The sequence below is a fragment of the Scyliorhinus canicula genome, chromosome 3, assembly GCF_902713615.1.
Source record: "Scyliorhinus canicula chromosome 3, sScyCan1.1, whole genome shotgun sequence".
Taxonomy (NCBI): domain Eukaryota; kingdom Metazoa; phylum Chordata; class Chondrichthyes; order Carcharhiniformes; family Scyliorhinidae; genus Scyliorhinus; species Scyliorhinus canicula.
Window position 1 is genome coordinate 170777628 of NC_052148.1, and position 19487 is coordinate 170797114.

The 19487-nt window shown below is 52.0% G+C and overlaps 1 protein-coding gene across 13 annotated transcripts in view; it reads right to left on the bottom strand.

Annotated features, from left to right (window-relative positions):
- Positions 1 to 19487, bottom strand: part of ptpn13 (protein tyrosine phosphatase non-receptor type 13) — a 367703-nt gene that overhangs the window by 117115 nt on the left and 231101 nt on the right. For all 13 annotated transcript variants that reach the window (XM_038791751.1, XM_038791755.1, XM_038791749.1 and 10 more), the window contains 2 exons: positions 15945 to 16030; positions 11894 to 12077 (listed from right to left, as the gene is read on the bottom strand). In XM_038791751.1, coding sequence (XP_038647679.1) covers positions 11894 to 12077; positions 15945 to 16030 — 270 coding nt within the window. The remainder of the gene's footprint in view (positions 1 to 11893; positions 12078 to 15944; positions 16031 to 19487) is intronic.

Consider the following 19487-nt stretch of genomic DNA (forward strand, 5'->3'; position numbering starts at 1 on the left):
GACTTCATGGTCCAAGGCGAAAGAAAGTGGTAATGGGACAAGTAAAGAAACAAATAATGTGCCTAGAGCAGGTATGAAGAAAGAACATGCGCTGGTGAAATAGAAGGAGATAAACAATAGGGAAAAAAACAAACCAGCAAATAAACTTTTTTTTAAATAAATGTTTTTATTGGGTTTTTGAACAAAGTATATTTACCGTTATGTACACAGACAAAGAAATATATATTACATAAGAGAAGGGCACACGCAAACATACCAAAAAAAAGTAATAATAAAAATAAAATAAAAAATAAAATAGAATAACTGGAAGGGTATTGTGCGTCAGCTCAACAGCAGCAACTCTGTACACCTGGCAACATTATTTACAACACACAAGTAGGCGACTGTTTGTGGGGGGTGGGGTGGAGACTGGGGAGGTGGGGGCCAGAGAAACAATTACAGTGGGCAATACTCAAATGGATTTGGTGTTGGTGTTGCCACTTGCTTCTCCCGGACGGATCTTTCTGCCGTTGTCGTCTCACACTCACCTCCTCTTCAGCCGTTCCTCCTGGCTTTCGCCTGTATTCTCCCCGTTCTCTGTTCCTGGAGATGTCAAGTTTGTTATTGCATCCCGTACCCTCCTTCCGGCCATTTCCTTGCCTCTTCCCCCTCCCCCCCACCCCAGCTCTCCTCTCTTGTTCCCATCCCCTTCCCCACATCCTGTGGTTCGCCTTTCTTTCCTCTTAGGCTTAGCTGTACTTCCCCCCCCCCCCCCCCCCCCCCCCCCCGGGTCTCTCTCTCCCTCTCCTGCTTTGGCTACTTTCCCCTGATTCTTGGCTACCTGGTTATTCTTCTGCTTGTTCGTTGGCCACAAACAATTCTGTGAATTGCTCCCACGTTCTGTGGAAGCCGTCGTCTGACCCTCGGATGGCAATTTGATTTTCTCCATTTGGAGAGATTCAGAGAGGTCGGACAGCCAGTCTGCAGCTTTGGGTGGTGCTGCTGACTGCCAACCGAACAGGATTCTACGGCGGGTGATCAGGGAGGCAAAGGCAATGATGTCTGCCCTCCTCCCTAGGAATAGATCTGGCTGGTCTAAAACCCAAAAGTCCGCCACTTTCGGGCATGGCTCTACCCTCATCCCCACCATTTTGGACATTGCCTCGAAGAAGGCTGTCCAGTACCCCGCAAGTCTGGGCCTCGAAGAAAGCTGTCCAGTACCCGGCAAGTCTGGGGCAAGACCAGAACATGTGGGCGTGGTTGACCGGGCCTCCTTGGCACCGTTCACATCTATCCTCCACCTCCGGGAAGAACCTACTCATACGGGTTCTTGTTAAGTGGACTCTATGTACCACTTTTAGCTGCGTCAGGCTGAGCCTTGCGCATTTGGAGGTGGTATTGACCCTGTGCAGTGCTTCGCTCCAGAGTCCCCACCCTATTTCAATCCCCAGGTCATCCTCCCATTTCTTTCTTGTTGCGTCCAGTACGGTGTCAGCCCTCTCTACCAGTCGGTCATAAATGTCACTACAGTTTCCTTTATCTAGTATGCTTGCGTCCAGTAACTCTTCCAGTAATGTCTGTCGTGGCGGTTGTGGGTACGTCCTTGTCTCCTTTCGTAGGAAGTTTTTGAGTTGTAGTTACCTTAGCTCGTTCCCCCTGGCTAGCTGAAATTTCTCTGTCAGTTTGTCCAGTGTTGCGATCCTGTCGTCCGTGCATAGGTCCCTGACTGTCACTGTCCCTCCGTCTCTCCCCCACCTTTTGAAGGTGGCGTCAGTCAGCGCTGGTGTGAAGCTATGGTTGTTGCAGATGGGAGCTTTGTCCGACATTTTAGACAGGCCAAATTGCTGCCTAGTTTGGGGGATGTAGTTCAGAATGGATCTAAGTAGGAAGAGGTATCTGGGCAGTACGTTCATTTTGATCATCTGGACTCTCCCCGCGGGGGAGAGTGGGAGTGTGTTCCATCAGTACCGCCCTCAGTAAATTAACTGTGGAACGCTTGCGAGAGCTGGGATTCCCCTGCACTGGGAGTCACAGATGAAGTTGCCCAGACATCCTCACTGTTCTGCTGAAAAATGCATCCAGGCAACCTTTAAGTGCCGTGCTGCAGAACCAGTAAAGAAAAGGAACCTTCACTTGTTCCCAAAGCTACTCTACCTGCTGAGTCCGTCTGAAAAGGCAAACACCGACCATTCAACTACAGAAGCCATCAGCTGCGGAACACAACTCTTTAACTTGAACCCTTCACTCCAGACAACCAACAGATCAATTGTGAGCTACAGACCTGCAACAATATCGTAAAGGACTGAATTGAATTTCATTTTTAGAAGAAATAAGAACAGAAAGTGCTGGAAAAACTCAGCAGGACTGGCAGCATCAATTGAGAGAAACGGAGTTTCTGTTTCGAGTCCAATGTGAGTCTTTGGGACCCTTCTTTATAAGTATCTTTTATTAATCTGCATTTAATTAGTAACTTTATTACTTCTATTTAAGTTACTGCAATAATATTGTAATAAATGAACCTTTATCTGGGAACCCTACTGGGTATTTTTAAATTGAATCATTCGCAAATTAAAAGTGGGCTACATACTGATGGAACCATCAATTCATCAGACACGTGTTTCCGAAGTGAATCTAGGCTTTAATCGACTTACTTCAGAGCCAGCCTGTTACCTGTTGATGAACTCGAAGTGACCCAGGCTGACTCTGGACACGGATACTTATACAGCTGCACTAGGGGGAGGAGTCATGGGCGGAACCAAAGGTGGAGCCCTGTACAAGTTCCTCAGTGCTCCCAGCGCTACTCCCCCTAGTGGTAGGATGGCGCTACTGCGCTTACAATAACAGTGTGAATTATTATATACATTCATATATTACATTCACCACACATACAAACACACATAAAAAGTTAGCTCATGGACCGCTTTGAGGAAATGCCTTTTTACACGGCCGTGACAGAGTGGGTGCAAAGGTCAAGACTAGAGCATACCGATTTTAAATGATTAGCAAAAGAAGCACAAGTGACAAGAGGGAAAACCTTTTTATACAGCAACTGATAAAGATCTGGAATTCACTGCCTGAGAGTTTGGTGGAAGCTGATATAATCATGATTTACAAAAGGGAATTGGTGAAGCACAAATTAGCAAACAAATTGCAGAGCTAAGGAGAAAGGGCGGAGGAGTGGGACTAAACTGCTCTTGCAGAGAGTAGGCCCGGATCCGATGGGTTGAACAATTTCCTTCTATGATGTACAGTTCTATAATTTTAAGGCAACAACTGGATTCCATTTTAAACAAGTCTCCAATCCTCTCTCAGTCACTTTGCCTGACTTATTTCCTCCTTTAACACTTTTCAGTGTTTTTTAAAATCTTTATCATGATTCGCCCTTATATTTTTAAGCTGGTTGTCATCTGTCAGATACCCTTAAACCTATTAACTCTAACAACCTTTGCTTTAATGGTCCTTCCCTTTCCTGTTGATAAGCATGTGTTTAGACTTGTACCCAAACCACCTCTTCTCTGCAGGACACCCAGTGCTTCATTGGCAAATCGAAATGTAATCTTTTATTTCAAATTACTCCAGGCAGATATCCCTTCAATTCACCGAAAGGATTCCTCGTGCAGTTTTAATATTTGTTTTTAATCTTTGATTTCTCTTAATCTGGACCATATTATACTATGATCATTATTTCCAAGATGCTCCCTCACTGTGAATTCCTCTGCTTGAGCCACATCATTCCCTAGAGCTAGATCCAGCAATGCCTCCACCCTGGAAGGGCAGGAAACATCCTTCAGGGGTCTTTACCCTCACTAGCATTGAATGCTGAATAGCACTTTGAAAATCCTGCACTCCTGGAGGAGTCCTGCACTGCCTGCCTCTTCCTACTCTTCTGGATGACCACCCCACTTATTGTTCAGAGGTCAAGCTGTTGGTGCGCTGACTACCTCCGACAAACTGCAATCCTGAAAATATTCAGCCACTCCATAATGCCCCTGCAGTGAACCACAGATTCTTTAATGATGCATCCATCATTATATTATGATGGAGTTGAGACTTGCATCACTGCAATGGCAACCGTATTGGGCAGGTCAAAGTTTACCATGTTAAATATCCAATAGCCCATTAATGTGTGTTTTTGTTTATTCACAAATCATATGGGAATGGGGACAAAATAAACTCACATAGAACAGGGGAACTTTGGAGATCGTGGGCAGGATTCTCCCACGAAATTGTGTTCGGCGATCGGACGGAAAATGGGCTCCGACACGGAAATCAGGGCCAGCGCCGGTTTGACACTGGTCTTCCATGCTACGCCACGTCCAAAATGATGTAATTGTAACGCACGCCGTTGGCATATCATCGGCCGGCCCACCTGCAATGCTCTGCCCCCAATGGGTCGAGTTCCCGATGGCACGGGACACATGTGGGCTGAGCCAGCGTGCCAGCTGCGGACTGTGTCCAGAACCGCCACAGTCGGCTGGGATCCATGCCGCTGGCGGGGCATCTGCTAGGGCTGAGATGGGGGGGCGCCTAGTGGGGGGGTTACGCGCACGGCCAGCGCCATGTTGTACAGCGTAACTGGTGCAGGTCGTCAGCCGTGCGCATGTGAGGCCTGGAACCCGGCCATTCTCCGGCCGTTTTCGCGCAGGCAACGGGGGTTTCAGTCAGCGCCCATGCTAGCCCCTCACCGGTACCAGAATCGGTGAGGGGTCGGCGCCAAATTTCCTGTTGTGAAACTCAACACATTCTACACTGGCGTCAATACTTAGGGCGGAATTCTCCGCTCCCCACGTGGCGTGGGAGAATCGTGGGAGGGCCTCCCGACATTTTTTACGCCCCCCCTGGCGCCCCCGCGATTCTCCCCTCCCCCCCCTTCTCGGAAAAATTGCCGCTCGCCGTTTTTCATGGCGAACGCCGATTCTCCGAGCCTGATGGGCCCAGCGGCCGGCCCTTCATGCCCGTTTCAACACGCCAGCAACCACACTTGGTCGCTGCATTCATGAAACGGGCGCCGGATGCCTGTTTGGGGCATCCAGGGGCCCGATTGGGACGGGAGCACCGCGACTGTGCTCCAGAGGGGATAGGCCCGCTATCGGTGCCCACCGATCGTCGGGCCTGCGTCCAAAACGGACGGACTCTTTCCCCTCCGCCGCCCGGCAAGATCAAGCCGCCACGTCTTGCCGGGCGCCGGTGGAGAAAGACGGCACCGCGGGTTCGCGCTGTTTGCGTGCTGATGTCATCCGCGAAGCGTCATTCGGGCGTAATTTCTGGTGGCCGAGGACGCGGCCGGGGTCTCGCTCCTAGCCCCCCGGGTGGGGGTGAATTAGGTGCGGGGAGCGGGCCCCGAGGCCGTTGTGAACCCCGGCCGAGTTCACGATGGCCTCCACGATTTTGGCCACCAGCGGAGAATTCCGCCCTTAGTCTCCAGAATGGAGAATCCAGCCCCATGCTGTGTCTGGGATTGATATACATGGAAAAATTTGTCTTTAAAGACACTGAGAAAATGGAAGAAAAAACATGCCCTTGCTGCTTCAACAGCATGTTTTAATTTAGCCTCAGTAAAATATCACGGACTTCCGGTTGCGGCTATGACCAGCTAAGTCGCACATTTGGCAGCTCCTGCAACAAAGGTGTTTAAGGGCCGATTGGAGGGCCCCGACGGTACTGTAAAGACGAATCCCGGTGGGGGAAGGCTCCCTGAGGAGAGTGAGACCAACTTTATGGTCGGTACTCGGAGTGGGGCGACAAAAAAAGCGGCAGCAGCTCCCCGAAAAAAGCGGGGGAAGAGGACCAAAATGGCGGCCGGTGGCGCACTAGAAGATTGGAGAAAATGGGCGGAGGAGCAGCAGGCCGCTCTCCTCCGGTGTTTTACGGAGCTGAAAGTGGAACTCTTAGAGTCTATGAACGCGACGACCACAAGGCTGATGGGGGCCCAGGCGACCCAAGAGGCGTCGACAAGAGAGCTGCAGCAGGAGATGACTGCAAGGGAGGAGGAGGCCACGGTCCTCGTGGGAAAGGTGGAGGTGCACGAGGCACTCCACCTGAAATGGCAGAGCCGCTTCGAGGAGCTGGACACTCGAATGAGGCGGAAGAACTTGAGGATCCTGGGCCTAGCAGAAGGCCTGGAGGGGCCTGATCTCCCGAAATATGTAGCGGAGATGCTGAGCTCCCTGATGGGAGAGGGGGCCGGTCCATCGCCCCTGGAGCTGGAAGAAGCATATCGGGTCATGGCTAGGCGGCCTAGGGCGAACGAGCCCCCGAGGGCGGTGCTGGTGCGATTCCAGCGTTTCTGTGATCGGGAGAAAGTGCTGAGGTGGGCCAAGAGGGAGAAAAGCAGCAAATGGGAGAATTCGACGGTGCGGATATATCAGGACTGGAGTGCGGAGGTGGCAAAGCGGCGGGCCCGGTTTAACCGAACGAAGGCGGTGCTGCACGCAAAGAGGATCAAGTTCGGAATGCTGCAGCCAGCGCGCTTGTGGGTCACCTACAAGGACCAGCACCATTACTTTGAGACCCCAGAGGAGGCATGGACTTTTGTTCGGGAGGAAAAGCTGGACCTGAACTAGAACTTGGGAACGCCGGCGGTCGAGGCCGCCCGAGTACCCTTGACTGATCAAGTGGCCCATGTCTTTCTTAGGCCAGGTCGGAACTTGGTTAAAGTTGATGGATCGTTTGGTTTCTTTGAAACTTGTGTTATGGGGGGTTTCTTTGTTCCTTTTTGTGTGTCTCTTCCCGTTGCCAACTTCCCTTAATTATTGTTGTTGTAGGGGGGGCTTTTTTACTGTTTTTTGATCTGTTCCTTTAAGGGTTATGGTTACTGTTCTGTTCGATGGAGGGTGATGGTTAAATACGTTATTATTGGGTAGTTATTTAGTTATGCAGGCATAGTTATGTATTTATGTATTTATTTGAGATTTGTTATTTATATTGTTATATTGTTAAGTTGGGGAGGCGGGACGGGGGGGGTGCAAGTTGGTTATGCGTGTTTTCTTTTTCTCTTTTTTCTTCCTCTCGTTTTAAGGGGGCTTTTTTATGGGCTTGGATGGGGACGGGGGTGGAATTGAAGATGGCGGGGTAGGGTGTGGCCGGGCGAAAGCGCGGGCTTTCCCCTGTTTCCCGCGCGCGGGACGGAGGAAGGGGGAGGAGAGAAGAGTGGGGTGTGGCCAGTAATGGCGGCTTTTCCCGCGCTGAAGCGGGGTCAGAGAGGGATGGCAAGGGGGGGGGGAGGCCCCTCCCCCCCCACATCGGGAGGAGTCGGAGTGTGGCAGGGGCAGCCGGGTCAGCGAAAACCAGCTGACTCTCGGGAGTACGATGGTGGATACACCGCGGCTAGGAGGGGTCCTAGCCAGGGGGGGGGGGGGGGGGGGGGGGGAAGGGGGGTGGGGGGGGATACCGGGTTGCTGCTGGAAAGGCCGAGGACGGGAAGGGAAGAACGGGAGGAGAGAGGGGGGGGGGCCATCGCCATGGGGAACGGGTCAGAAGGGGAGGGTCGACCCGGGGCGAACAGGGGACAGGACATGGCTAATAGACAGGGGAAAGGGACGGGTCGCTCTGCGACCCGGTTGATTACTTGGAACGTGAGGGGGCTGAATGGGCCAGTCAAGAGATCAAGGGTTTTTTCACACCTAAAGGGACTGCAGGCGGATGTGGCAATGTTGCAGGAGACTCACTTGAGAGTAGTAGACCAGGTACGCCTGAGAAGGGGGTGGGTGGGACAGGTGTTCCACTCAGGCTTGGACGCAAAGAACCGGGGGGTGGCGATTTTGGTGGGAAAGAGGGTGTCGTTCGTGGCGGCGCAGGTGGTAGCAGATAAGGAGGGTAGGTACGTGATGGTGAAGGGTAGGCTGCAGGGAGAGAATGTGGTGCTGGTGAATGTGTATGCCCCGAATTGGGATGACGCGGGTTTTATGAGGCGCCTGTTGGGCCTCATTCCGGGTCTGGAGGCAGGGGGCCTGATCATGGGGGGGGACTTCAATACAGTGCTCGACCCTGGGCTGGACAGATCGAGTTCCAGGACGAATAGGAGGCCGGCAGCGGCAGAGGTGCTAAGGGGGTTCATGGAGCAGATGGGGGGGGTAGACCCTTGGAGATTTGGCAGGCCAAGGGCGAGGGAGTATTCTTTTTTCTCCCACGTCCACAGGGTGTACTCCAGAATAGACTTTTTTGTTCTGAGCAGGGGGCTGATTTCGAGAGTGCAGGACACGGAGTACTCGGCCATTGCGATTTCGGACCATGCACCACACTGGGTAGAGGTAGAACTGGGGGAAGCACGGGACCAGCGCCCGTTGTGGCGCCTGGATGTGGGGCTGCTGGCGGACGATGAGGTGTGCGGAAGGGTCCGGAAGGGCATTGAGAGATATCTGGGCACGAACGACACGGGCGAGGTGAAGGTGGGGGTAGTCTGGGAGGCCCTGAAAGCAGTGATCAGAGGAGAGCTGATCTCCATAAGGGCACACAGAGAAAGGAAGGAGAGGCAGGAGAGGGAGAGACTGGTGGGGGAACTTATAGAAGTGGACAGGAGATATGCGGAGACACCAGAGGAGGGGCTGTTGAGGGAGCGGCGCAGTTTACAGGCCCAGTTTGACCTACTGACCACTAGGAAGGCGGAGACGCAATGGAGAAGGGCACAGGGCGCGGTCTATGAGTACGGGGAAAAGGCGAGCAGGATGCTAGCACACCAGCTGCGCAAGCGAGATGCAGCCAGAGAGATTGGGGGAGTGAGAGAGAAGGGAGGGAACGTAGTGCAGAAGGGGCAAGAGGTGAACGGGGTCTTCAGGGATTTCTACAGGGAATTGTACCGGTCTGAGCCGCCCAGGAGGAGGGGGGGAATGGAGAACTTCCTCGATAGATTGAGGTTCCCAAAGGTCCAGGAGGAACGGGTGGAGGGGCTGGGGGCGCCGATAGAGCTGCAGGAGCTAGTTAAAGGGATAGGCCAGATGCAGGCGGGGAAGGCGCCGGGGCCGGATGGGTTCCCGGTGGAATTTTATAAGAAGTATGTGGACTTGGTGGGTCCAGTGCTGGTGCGAGCCTTCAATGAGGCGCGAGAGGGGGGGGTTCTGCCCCCGACAATGTCACAGGCCCTGATCTCCTTGATCCTGAAGCGGGACAAAGACCCTGTACAGTGCGGGTCCTACAGGCCTATCTCCCTCTTGAATGTAGATGCCAAACTGTTGGCAAAGGTCCTGGCAACCAGAATAGAGGATTGTGTGCCAGGGGTAATCCATGAGGACCAGACGGGGTTCGTAAAGGGACGACAACTTAACACAAATGTCCGGAGACTGTTGAATGTGATTATGATGCCAGCAGTGGAGGGGGAGGCTGAGATAGTGGTAGCACTGGATGCGGAGAAGGCATTCGATAGGGTGGAGTGGGAATACCTGTGGGAGACGCTGGAACGGTTTGGGTTTGGGGAGGGATTTATCAAGTGGGTGAAGCTGCTGTATTCGGCCCCGATGGCGAGTGTGGTTACAAACGGGAGGAGGTCAGAGTATTTTGGGCTCCATCGAGGTACCAGGCAGGGATGCCCCCTATCCCCCTTACTATTTGCATTAGCGATCGAACCGTTGGCGATGGCACTGAGGGGTTCAGGGGGGTGGAGAGGACTGACAAGGGGAGGGGAGGAACATCGGGTATCACTCTATGCGGATGATTTGTTGTTATATGTGGCGGACCCGGAAGGGGGAATGCCGGAGGTAATGGAAATACTAGCGGAGTTTGGGGACTTTTCGGGATATAAATTAAATGTGGGTAAAAGTGAGGTCTTTGTGATACACCCGGGAGATCAGGGGGAGGGAATTGGGCGGCTCCCCTTTAAGAGAGCAGTAAAGAGCTTCAGGTACTTGGGGGTGCAGGTGGCAAGGAACTGGGGGACCCTCCACAAGCTGAACTTTTCAAGGCTGGTGGTGCAGATGGAGGAGGAGTTCAAGAGGTGGGACATGGTACCGCTGTCGCTAGCAGGGAGGGTGCAGTCAGTCAAAATGACGGTCCTCCCGAGGTTCTTGTTTCTGTTTCAGTGCTTGCCCATCTTTCTCCCCAGGGCCTTCTTCAAGAAGGTAACTAGCAGCATTATGGGCTATGTGTGGGCACATGGCACCCCTAGAGTGAGAAGGATTTTCTTGGAACGGTGTAGGGACAGGGGAGGATTAGCGCTACCCAATCTTTCCGGATACTACTGGGCGGCGAACGCATCGATGGTGCGCAAGTGGGTGATGGAGGGGGAGGGGGCAGCTTGGAAACGTATGGAGAGGGCGTCCTGCGGCAATACAAGCCTGGGGGCGCTAGTAACGGCACCATGGCCGCTCCCCCCCACAAGGTATACCACGAGTCCGGTAGTGGCGGCCACCCTGAAAATCTGGGGGCAGTGGAGGCGACACAGGGGGGAAGTGGGGGGTCTGATGGCGGCGCCACTGAGAGGGAACCATAGATTTGTCCCGGGGAACACTGGCGGGGGATTCCAGAGCTGGCACAGGGCGGGCATCAGGCAACTGAGGGACATGTTCATAGAGGGGAGGTTTGCGAGCCTGGGAGAGCTGGAGGAGAAATTTGAGCTCCCCCCGGGGAACACGTTTAGATGCCTGCAGGTGAAGGCATTTGCCAGACGACAGGTGGAAGAATTTCCCTTGCTTCCCGATAGAGGGGTGAGTGATAGGGTGCTGTCAGGGGTCTGGGTCGGAGAAGGGAAGGTCTCGGACATCTACAAAATAATGCAGGAGGTGGAGGAGGTATCGATAGAGGAGCTGAAAGACAAGTGGGAAGCGGAGCTGGGAGAGCAGATAGAAGATGGGACATGGGCGGATGCCTTAGAGAGGGTCAATTCGTCGTCGTCGTGCGCAAGGTTGGGCCTCATCCAATTTAAGGTGCTGCACAGAGCCCATATGACGGGGACTAGGATGAGTCGGTTCTTCGGGGGTGAGGACAGGTGTGTTAGGTGTTCGGGAAGCCCTGCGAACCATGTACATATGTTCTGGATGTGCCCGGCACTGGAAGAGTTCTGGGAGGGGGTGGCGGGGACGGTATCGAGAGTGGTGGGAACCAGGGTCAAACCAGGGTGGGGGCTAGCGATTTTTGGGGTTGGGGTGGAGCCAGGAGTACAGGAGGCAGGGGAGGCTGGAATATTGGCCTTTGCGTCCTTGGTAGCTCGGAGAAGGATCTTGATTCAGTGGAGGGACACAAGGCCACCAAGTGTTAACACCTGGTTAAACGACATGGCAAGCTTCATCCAATTGGAAAGAATCAAATTCGCCCTGAGAGGGTCGGTACAGGGGTTCTTCCGGCGGTGGCAGCCCTTCCTTGACTTTCTGGATCAGAGATAGGAGCTGGAGGCCGAAACAGCAGCAACCCGGGGAGAAAGGGGGGGGGGGGGGGGGGGGGGGGGGGGGGGGGGGGAAGGGAGGGGGGGGGGGATAGCAACGAAGGGAGCACGTCAGCAGGGGGTCGCGGGCAATGACTGCCCGAGGCCATCGGCAGAAAGGGAAAAACGGTTTGGTTGCTAGACTGGTAGCGCGGGGGGGGAGGGTGGGGGGGTGCGCGCGGGGGAGGGCGTGGGGAGGATTTTCCAGGGGGGATTTGTTGTGTTATAATTTAAAATGTAGTAGGGGTAAATGTTTGTATCGAAAAATTTCAATAAAAATTATTAAAAAAAAAAAAAGTAAAATATCACATAACTGCACCTGCAAACAATTTTCCCACTTGAGGAGCCATATTCCAAGCTACTTTTCCCTTCCTAAGCCAAATATATTGACCCAATTGGCACTCTATTAAAATCAGCTACAGGACACAATAGAGACCGGAGACCATTAATTATTGTTGCTTTTGTTTTAACTGCTCACTACCTTAATTGGCTTTTACAGCACAGCTATGTCTCAACAATTTTAAACATCACAGTTTCTACAAAATTGTAAACATCATAGTTTCTTACCATCATTGTCAGAAGTGTAATCTTTAGCATTTGATGACATGGGTTTTGAGCCTTGCTCTTTTTTGTCAGATGATTCACACGGTTCATTTTGATTGGCTGCACTTGGAGGTGTGCACTGTGGAGTGACTGGAGCATGAACATTGGCTGCAGGGAGCTGGCCCTTCTCCAGTAACAGATTAACAACCTGGAAAGAAGGATATGCTCGATACATTTTCTACTTAATATTTAATTTACAATGCAGTCTTGTATGCAGTGAGTGTGCACGTAACACAATAAACAAAAAGTTTGAACCCACTCCCCCAACCGAGATATTCCCAGGTAAGGATTGTATTGCAAAGGCAAATGGCTGGGAAGTTCAAACCTTTGATGAGCTGCACTGGGACACGCAATTCAAATCGCAAAGTGCGGATAGTTCTGACTGTCTTACAGCAACAGTTACCCAGAAAAAGTTAGAAGACTTAAAACCACTTCTAGCTTCTGGTTAACTATTGTACTGACTTCCCGGGACTCCACATGGGACCTCCGACTAATCCTCACAACTGCTCTATACACACCAACTCCATGGTGCATCCCCACACTCCCAAGGGACCCCTGATTACCCAATTCCTCACTAGTCCCATCCCATCCCGCACAAGACCCTGCCTGACTGACAAGGGGACCCCATCCCTGAATGTCTCGCCTCAATCAAAACCACCCATTGATGGCTGAGCCTTCAGCCCCTGACTGTGCGCCCCCCGAAAAATGGAAGAAAAAACATACCCTTGCTTCTTCAACAGCATGTTTTAACATGCCGAACTGCCCACTCCCACTCAAGTGTCCACCCACCATCCTGCCCAGTCTGGCCTCCACCCCAATGACCACCTGGCCCCAACCCAACAATTTATCACCAAAACACTGCCCCCAGTAACCACCTGACCCCAACCCCCCAGACCAACTGACCCCCCTCCACCACTGTCACTGATCACTTCACCAATCCTGACTGACAGCACCACTGACCCCCCCCCCCCCCCCCCCAACACTGACCAATCCACCACCCTACTCCCCCTCTCCACTGACTACCCTAACCCCAAGTGACTACCTGGCACCCTGCTCCAAACAAAACAGACCCCACTGATGATCAAACCCCCAATCCTACCAATTTACCTGACGAACCTACCCTATCTCTAGCTCAACTACCCAGGGGATTCCCTCGACTCCCTGAAGATCAAACTCAAGGGTGTTTCCCCCCCCCACCCCCGAACCCTGTGATTTCCCCCAACCCTAGGCCTGACTCAAACTCCCCCAATCTACCCTCCCAACTAACCACCCCAGTACTCCATTCTGACTGCCCAATCTCCTCCCTGTTCTCTCCCCAAACTCTAACCACCTACCTGACAAGCCTATATTCTCCCTGGCTTGGAAGTGGCTGGACCTTTAAACTTACCTGATTTACAGCCAGTACTGTTAAAAAAAGAGGGGACAGCCCTCCTCAAGTCCACTGTGCAGACTTTGACTGAAAGCCTCAGGACATCACTGATGTACAAAATTCTCTTCCGGCCTGAATCTGAAGGGCAGGCGAGTAAGGGGAGAGAGCATGGCGGCACAATGGTTAGCACTGCTGCCTCACAGCTCCAAGGACCAGGATTCAATTCTGGCTTTGGGTGACTGTGTGGAGTTTGCATATTCTCCCCGTCTGCATGGGTTACCTCCGGGTTCTCCGGTTTCCTACCACAGTTCAAAGTTGCACAGGTTAGGTGGATTAGCCATGATAAAATTGCCACTTGATGTGTGGGTTAGCTGGGATTACAAGGAAAGGGCAGGAGAGTGGGTCTAGGTACGGTGCTCTTTCAGAGGGTCGGTGCCAACTCGATGGGCTGAATGGCCTCCTTCTGCACTGTATGTATTCTATGGTTCTATGACTGCCTAGTTTGTGACACAGGAAACTAGGAGTGTTGCAATCCAACTCTAATTGTCATTCCATTGGAAGTTCAGGCCTCAATATTCTGTTGCATTGGAACACATTGCAAAATGTCTGAAGAGACGAGGAACTTTGCAAAGTCACTTAAGGGGAGACTTTAAACAAAATTGAATACCTCAGATTATGCCCGAACAATGATTTAATTTCAAGCACGACACAGACAAAATAAAGGATGAAAACAAAAGATATTGGAATATGTGCTGACAATGCTTTCAAGGCAAAACAGTAAAACACTTTCTAACAGCACTGTGGGTTCACTTATACCGCAAGGAGTACAGTGGTTCATGAAGCAAGCTTATCATCACCTTCTCAAGGGGCAATTGGGGATGAAACAAAATGCTGGTCTTGCCAGCGACGACCACATGTGGTGAAAGAATAAAAAGTAAACCCTGGTTAAATTGACATAATGTGCAGAGGAATTTTTAAAAAATCTGTATCAGCCAGTAATGCAAATTAACTGGAATATAAAATACAGGATGAGGAAAGGTGATTCAAACAGAACATTCAGAATATGTAGAAACAATTTGCTCCCAGGAAGAGGTATCTCTCCAAGTAGAGGTAATGGGGGCGATTCTCCGGTCGTTCTGCGTCTTGTGCAAATCCTGCTATGTCGGGAGGGACAGCGTGGGTGGGTGTGCAGGGTGGGGGTGGGGGAAGAGAGAGATGATTTTGGGAGGGGGAGGAGCTCGACGTGGGGGGGGGGGGAAGTGAGCTCGACGTGGGGAGGGGGAGCTCGACGTGGGGGGGAGCTCGACGTGGTGGGGGGAGCTCGGCGTGGGGGGAGGGAGCTCGGCGTGGGGGGAGGGAGCTCGGCGTGGGGGGAGGGAGCTCGACGTGGGGGGAGGGAGCTCGGCGTGGGGGGAGGGAGCTCGGCGTGGGGGGAGGGAGCTCGGCGTGGGGGGAGGGAGCTCGGCGTGGGGGGAGGGAGCTCGGCGTGGGGGGAGGGAGCTCGGCGTGGGGGGGAGGGAGCTCGGCGTGGGGGGGGGGGAGCTCGGCGTGGGGGGGGGAGGGAGCTCGGCGTGGGGGGAGGGAGCTCGACGTGGGAGGAGGGAGCTCGACGTGGGGGGAGGGAGCTCGACGTGGGGGGAGGGAGCTCGACGTTGGGGAGGGAGCTCGACGTGGGGGGAGGGAGCTCGACGTGGGGGGAGGGAGCTCGACGTGGGGGGAGGGAGCTCGACGTGGGGGGAGGGAGCTCGACGTGGGGGGAGGGAGCTCGACGTGGGGGGAGGGAGCTCGACGTGGGGGGGAGGGAGCTCGACGTGGGGGGAGGGAGCTCGACGTGGGGGGAGGGAGCTCGACGTGGGGAGAGGGAGCTCGACGTGGGGGGAGGGAGCTCGACGTGGGGGGAGGGAGCTCGATCTAGGGGAGGTGCTCGATGTGGGGGGAGGAGCTCGACATGGGGGGAGGAGCTCGACGTGTGGGGAGGAGCTCGAGGTGGGGGGGAGGAGCTCGACGTGGGTGGAGTGGCTCGACGTGGGGGGAGGGAGCTCGACGTGGGGGGAGGGAGCTCGACGTGGGGGGAGGGAGCTCGATCTAGGGGAGGTGCTCGATGTTGGGGGCAGGAGCTCGACGTGGGGGGGGAGGAGCTCGATGTGGGGGGAGGAGCTCGAGGTGGGGGGGAGGAGCTCGAGGTGGGGGGGAGGAGCTCGACGTGGGTGGAGTGGCTCGACGTGGGGCGAGGAGGAGGTGACATAGAACATACAGTGCAGAAGGAGGCCATTCGGTCCATCGATTCTACACCAACCCACTTAAGCCCTCACTTCCACCCTATCCCCATAACCCAATAACCCCTCCTAACCTTTTTGGACACTAAGGGCAATTTATAATGGCCAATCCACCTATCCTGCACGTCTTTGGACTGTGCTGGGAAACCGGAGCACCCGGAGGAAAACCACGCGCCCCGGGGAGAATATGCAGACTCTGCACAGACAGTGACCCAGTGGGGAATTGAACCTGGGACCCTGGCGCTGTGAAGCCACAGTGCTAATCACTTGTGCTACTGTGCAGACAGATAGTGCCCAATAATTAGGTGAGTTTACTTCATCTTTTCTATTTACAGATTAGAAATGAATCTGAAATGGGTGGAATACATACTTGTCCTGTGCTCCTCAGTGTCTCCACAGCTTGTTTATGAGTTGCACCCTCCAGACCGATTCCATTCACAGAAAGAACACGGTCACCTACCAATGAATCGACAAATGTTTAGTGAAAGGATATAATCAAAACACTGCTAAACTGGTACCAGTATTTGGCAAGAAGTGAATGCTGAATTGGTGCCACAGCTAAGGATTTTCCAGTGCTAAGATATTGGGCGAGATTCTCTCTTCCGGAGTTGAAGTGCTCCCGCCAGCAGAGATTCAGGACTGGCCCCCGCTGGTGTTAGGAGTGGAGCCCATCTGAGAGTCTCAGTCCTTTGGCATGCAAATATATGCAGAGGGACAAGTGTGTCAGAATCCCATCACTCTCCAGCTCAGGCTATCATTCGGAATGGGTGCCCCAATCCCAATGTCCAGTGGTAGAGCCCACACCCCCAGCCGTGTAAATATCAGCCCTTCCATGCTGACAAGGGGAGCACCCCAACCGGTCATCCAGGAGGGGCACACACCCCCACCCACTGACCATGGGAATAACAGATAGTCCCTCTCCCTCCCCCTCACATCCTACTCAAGGGTGACAGCTGAAGAGTAGTCCAGGCAGATCGGTGAAGAATCAAAGTAGACATACTTTCACTCTCTTAACAACTGCTCCCTCGGCCCTTTGCCTTTGAAACTGCAGCATTTTGTAGTGTCAGAGCCTTCCTAGAAAACCCTCAACACTTGAAAAGCCTTGCAATCCCCTGATACCTTTGAAATGCTCAGCCTCAGTTCAATTTCACAGAACAGTACCTTTCACCAGCCTGTGATTGGCAGCTTAATGGTTTAGACACAGCTGCTAGGTGTTTATTTATCTTTCCCTTCATGCTTGAATGCATCTTAAGTTCCGGGTGAGGAGGCCACTTCAGTTTAAAAAGTCTGAACTGGATGATGCTGTTGAACAGAAGGCTGCCTGAGATCATCATGCCAGTGGTGGTCTTCAGGTTGCCCAGGGTTGGATTGAGCAGTCCAGACACGGGATCCCCATCCCAGGGTCCCGGACTCAATCCCCCACCCACAGCTCTCACCCGCACAGCCCAGAATCCTTGGAGAAGCCCCTCTGCAGCCTGAACGTGGCAGAGGGGCGCATTAGCAATGCGATGATCCCTTTGACCCTCCTCAGGATCCATAGTGCAGGAATGTACGTGGCCATACTTACATCAAAGCCCATCCGATGGATTTCCCATTGTGGGAGTCAGAGCAACATGCAGAGGGAAGAGAATCGGGCTTCCAGCCTGTTAATACCACTTTGCATGTTCCTGCCAGCTTGGGACAGGTAACCACCTATGGGTGACGATGCGGGAGCAGAGACTAGGGGTGGGTCTCCCGTTTTCGGCCAAGGCTCCATCCTCCACCCAATCAGGATCGTGATTGCAGCAGCGGACAACAGTGAATCCCGGCTAATGATGTTAGTATCATTGCCCCAAAATTACTGTAAGGAAGAGATTAATAAGGTCTGCCTGAGAAAACAGGTTCAGGCTCTGTCTCAAAAAAACAAGCAATGAGATCACTTGTAAGGGTGGAGTAGCATGCCAGCGCAGCAAGATCAAGTCAGCAGCAACTGCTCCAACATCGACAGGGAAGGATCAATTACTTGGTAACAATTTGGTGATTTTCAGAAGGTTGCAAGAAAACACATGCCAGCTCTCACTGGTGAGGCATTCGACAGGCACAATAGGTGGAATTTGTGGGGTAGGCTGGGATATGCTTCTTGATATTGTGGAAAAGGGAGGGTGGATGGAAGCAGTCCATCTTATCCTGGTACCAGAAAATGGCAGCAAAAAAATGAATTGGGGTGAAATCCCAGTGCAATCAAGTTCTACCCCAAATTCTAGCAGTAAGCAGGAGATACACACGCACTTTGTGAATCACTATTTCAGGTGCCGTGTTACACACAACTTCATTGAAAATGTTTGAAATAGAATTCAGATTTCAAAAAGAATTAAATTAATATACACCCCACTGAATTTTGTTGATTATTTTGAGGGGAGAAGAACCTATTCATTTGAATCTCATGTATACAGAATAAAGAATGGAAAATAGATTGAAGAGAAGAATAAAAATTGGACAGGACATTGGGGAGAACATCACTGTTCTTCTTTGAAATAACTTCATCAGATTTTCTGTGTCCATGTTGGAGAGGGGGGGGGGGGAGAAAGAGACAGAGCTTTGGTTAGATACCTACATCGCTGCAATGGAATCATAGAATACCTACAGTGCAGTGGGAGGCCATTCGGCTCATCAAGTCTACACCAACCCTCTGAGAGAGCACCCTACATGGGCTCATTCCCCCACCCTATCTCCATAACCCCAATTAACCGTTGGACACTAAGGGCAATTTAGCATATCCAATCCACCTAACCTGCACATCTTTGGACTGTGGGAGGAAACTGGAGCACCCTGAGGAAATCCATGGAGAATGTGCAAATTCCGCATAGATAGTCACCAAGGCTGGAATCGAACCCAGGTTCCTGGCGCTGTGAGGCAATAATGCTAACCCACTGCACCACTGTGACCCCCTATATTCCCTCGGTATTGCAGTGAGGTGTCAGCCGAGATTACTTGCTCAAGTTGCAGGCATGAATTCAATCTTCTGACTTGGAGATGAGTCTGCAACCATTGAGAAAAGGTAGACACAGCTAAACCACCCATTCTATACATTTACACATACAGTAATTTGTGCTGCTTTAACACAGAGGATATAACAGGGCTAGTGTGTAAACTTAACGTTGGGATTTCTATTTCTGTATCATTTCGCATCTGGTCATCGCAGTATCACATGACTCGATCAGTGCCATTTGGACAGGTCTTTCCAACTCCCCGACTGTCCCATTCGCCGCCTCTCTCACTTCCCCCCTGTCACACTCTTTGACCGTCTCAATCGCCGCCTTTCCCACTTGCCGCCCATCCTTATTGATGAACCTCCCTCTTGCTGTTTCTCTCCCTGACCCTCCCACTCAGGCTTCTTTTGCTCCCCTCCGCTTGGCAAGGATTTGGGACAGGCATGGAGCAGGAGGGGGAAGTAGGGAGCAAGAGAATTGGGGAGGGAAAAGAGAAATGGAAGGGTTGGCAAACATGAGCTAAGTAGAAAGAGTTAGTATATTTCTTTGATATTTTAAAACCTATTTTATTTAAAAAGTTGTTTCATTCACAAATACAGAAATTTAATACAGTATCTCAACTTACAGGATATTTTTTGTTTCCTAATGAGAACGGTCCTACAGAATCGAAGCACAGATTTTATGTTGGTTGTAAAGGGAAAATCTAATTCATTTAACATTGTTTCAATGAAAGTTGTGCTTTTCAGAAAATTAACATTAATTTAAGAATTACTGTACTATTTCAGCCTTTTAAAGCTGAAATTAAATTAACTAAGAATTTATTTTTATCTAAAGTATACGTCTACAATTGTTAGACAAAAGCCACAGCAACCAGTACATAAATGATTGCCACTGAAATAACCTATTATTTATATGTAAGTGCATACTGCCCAAGTATATAATTA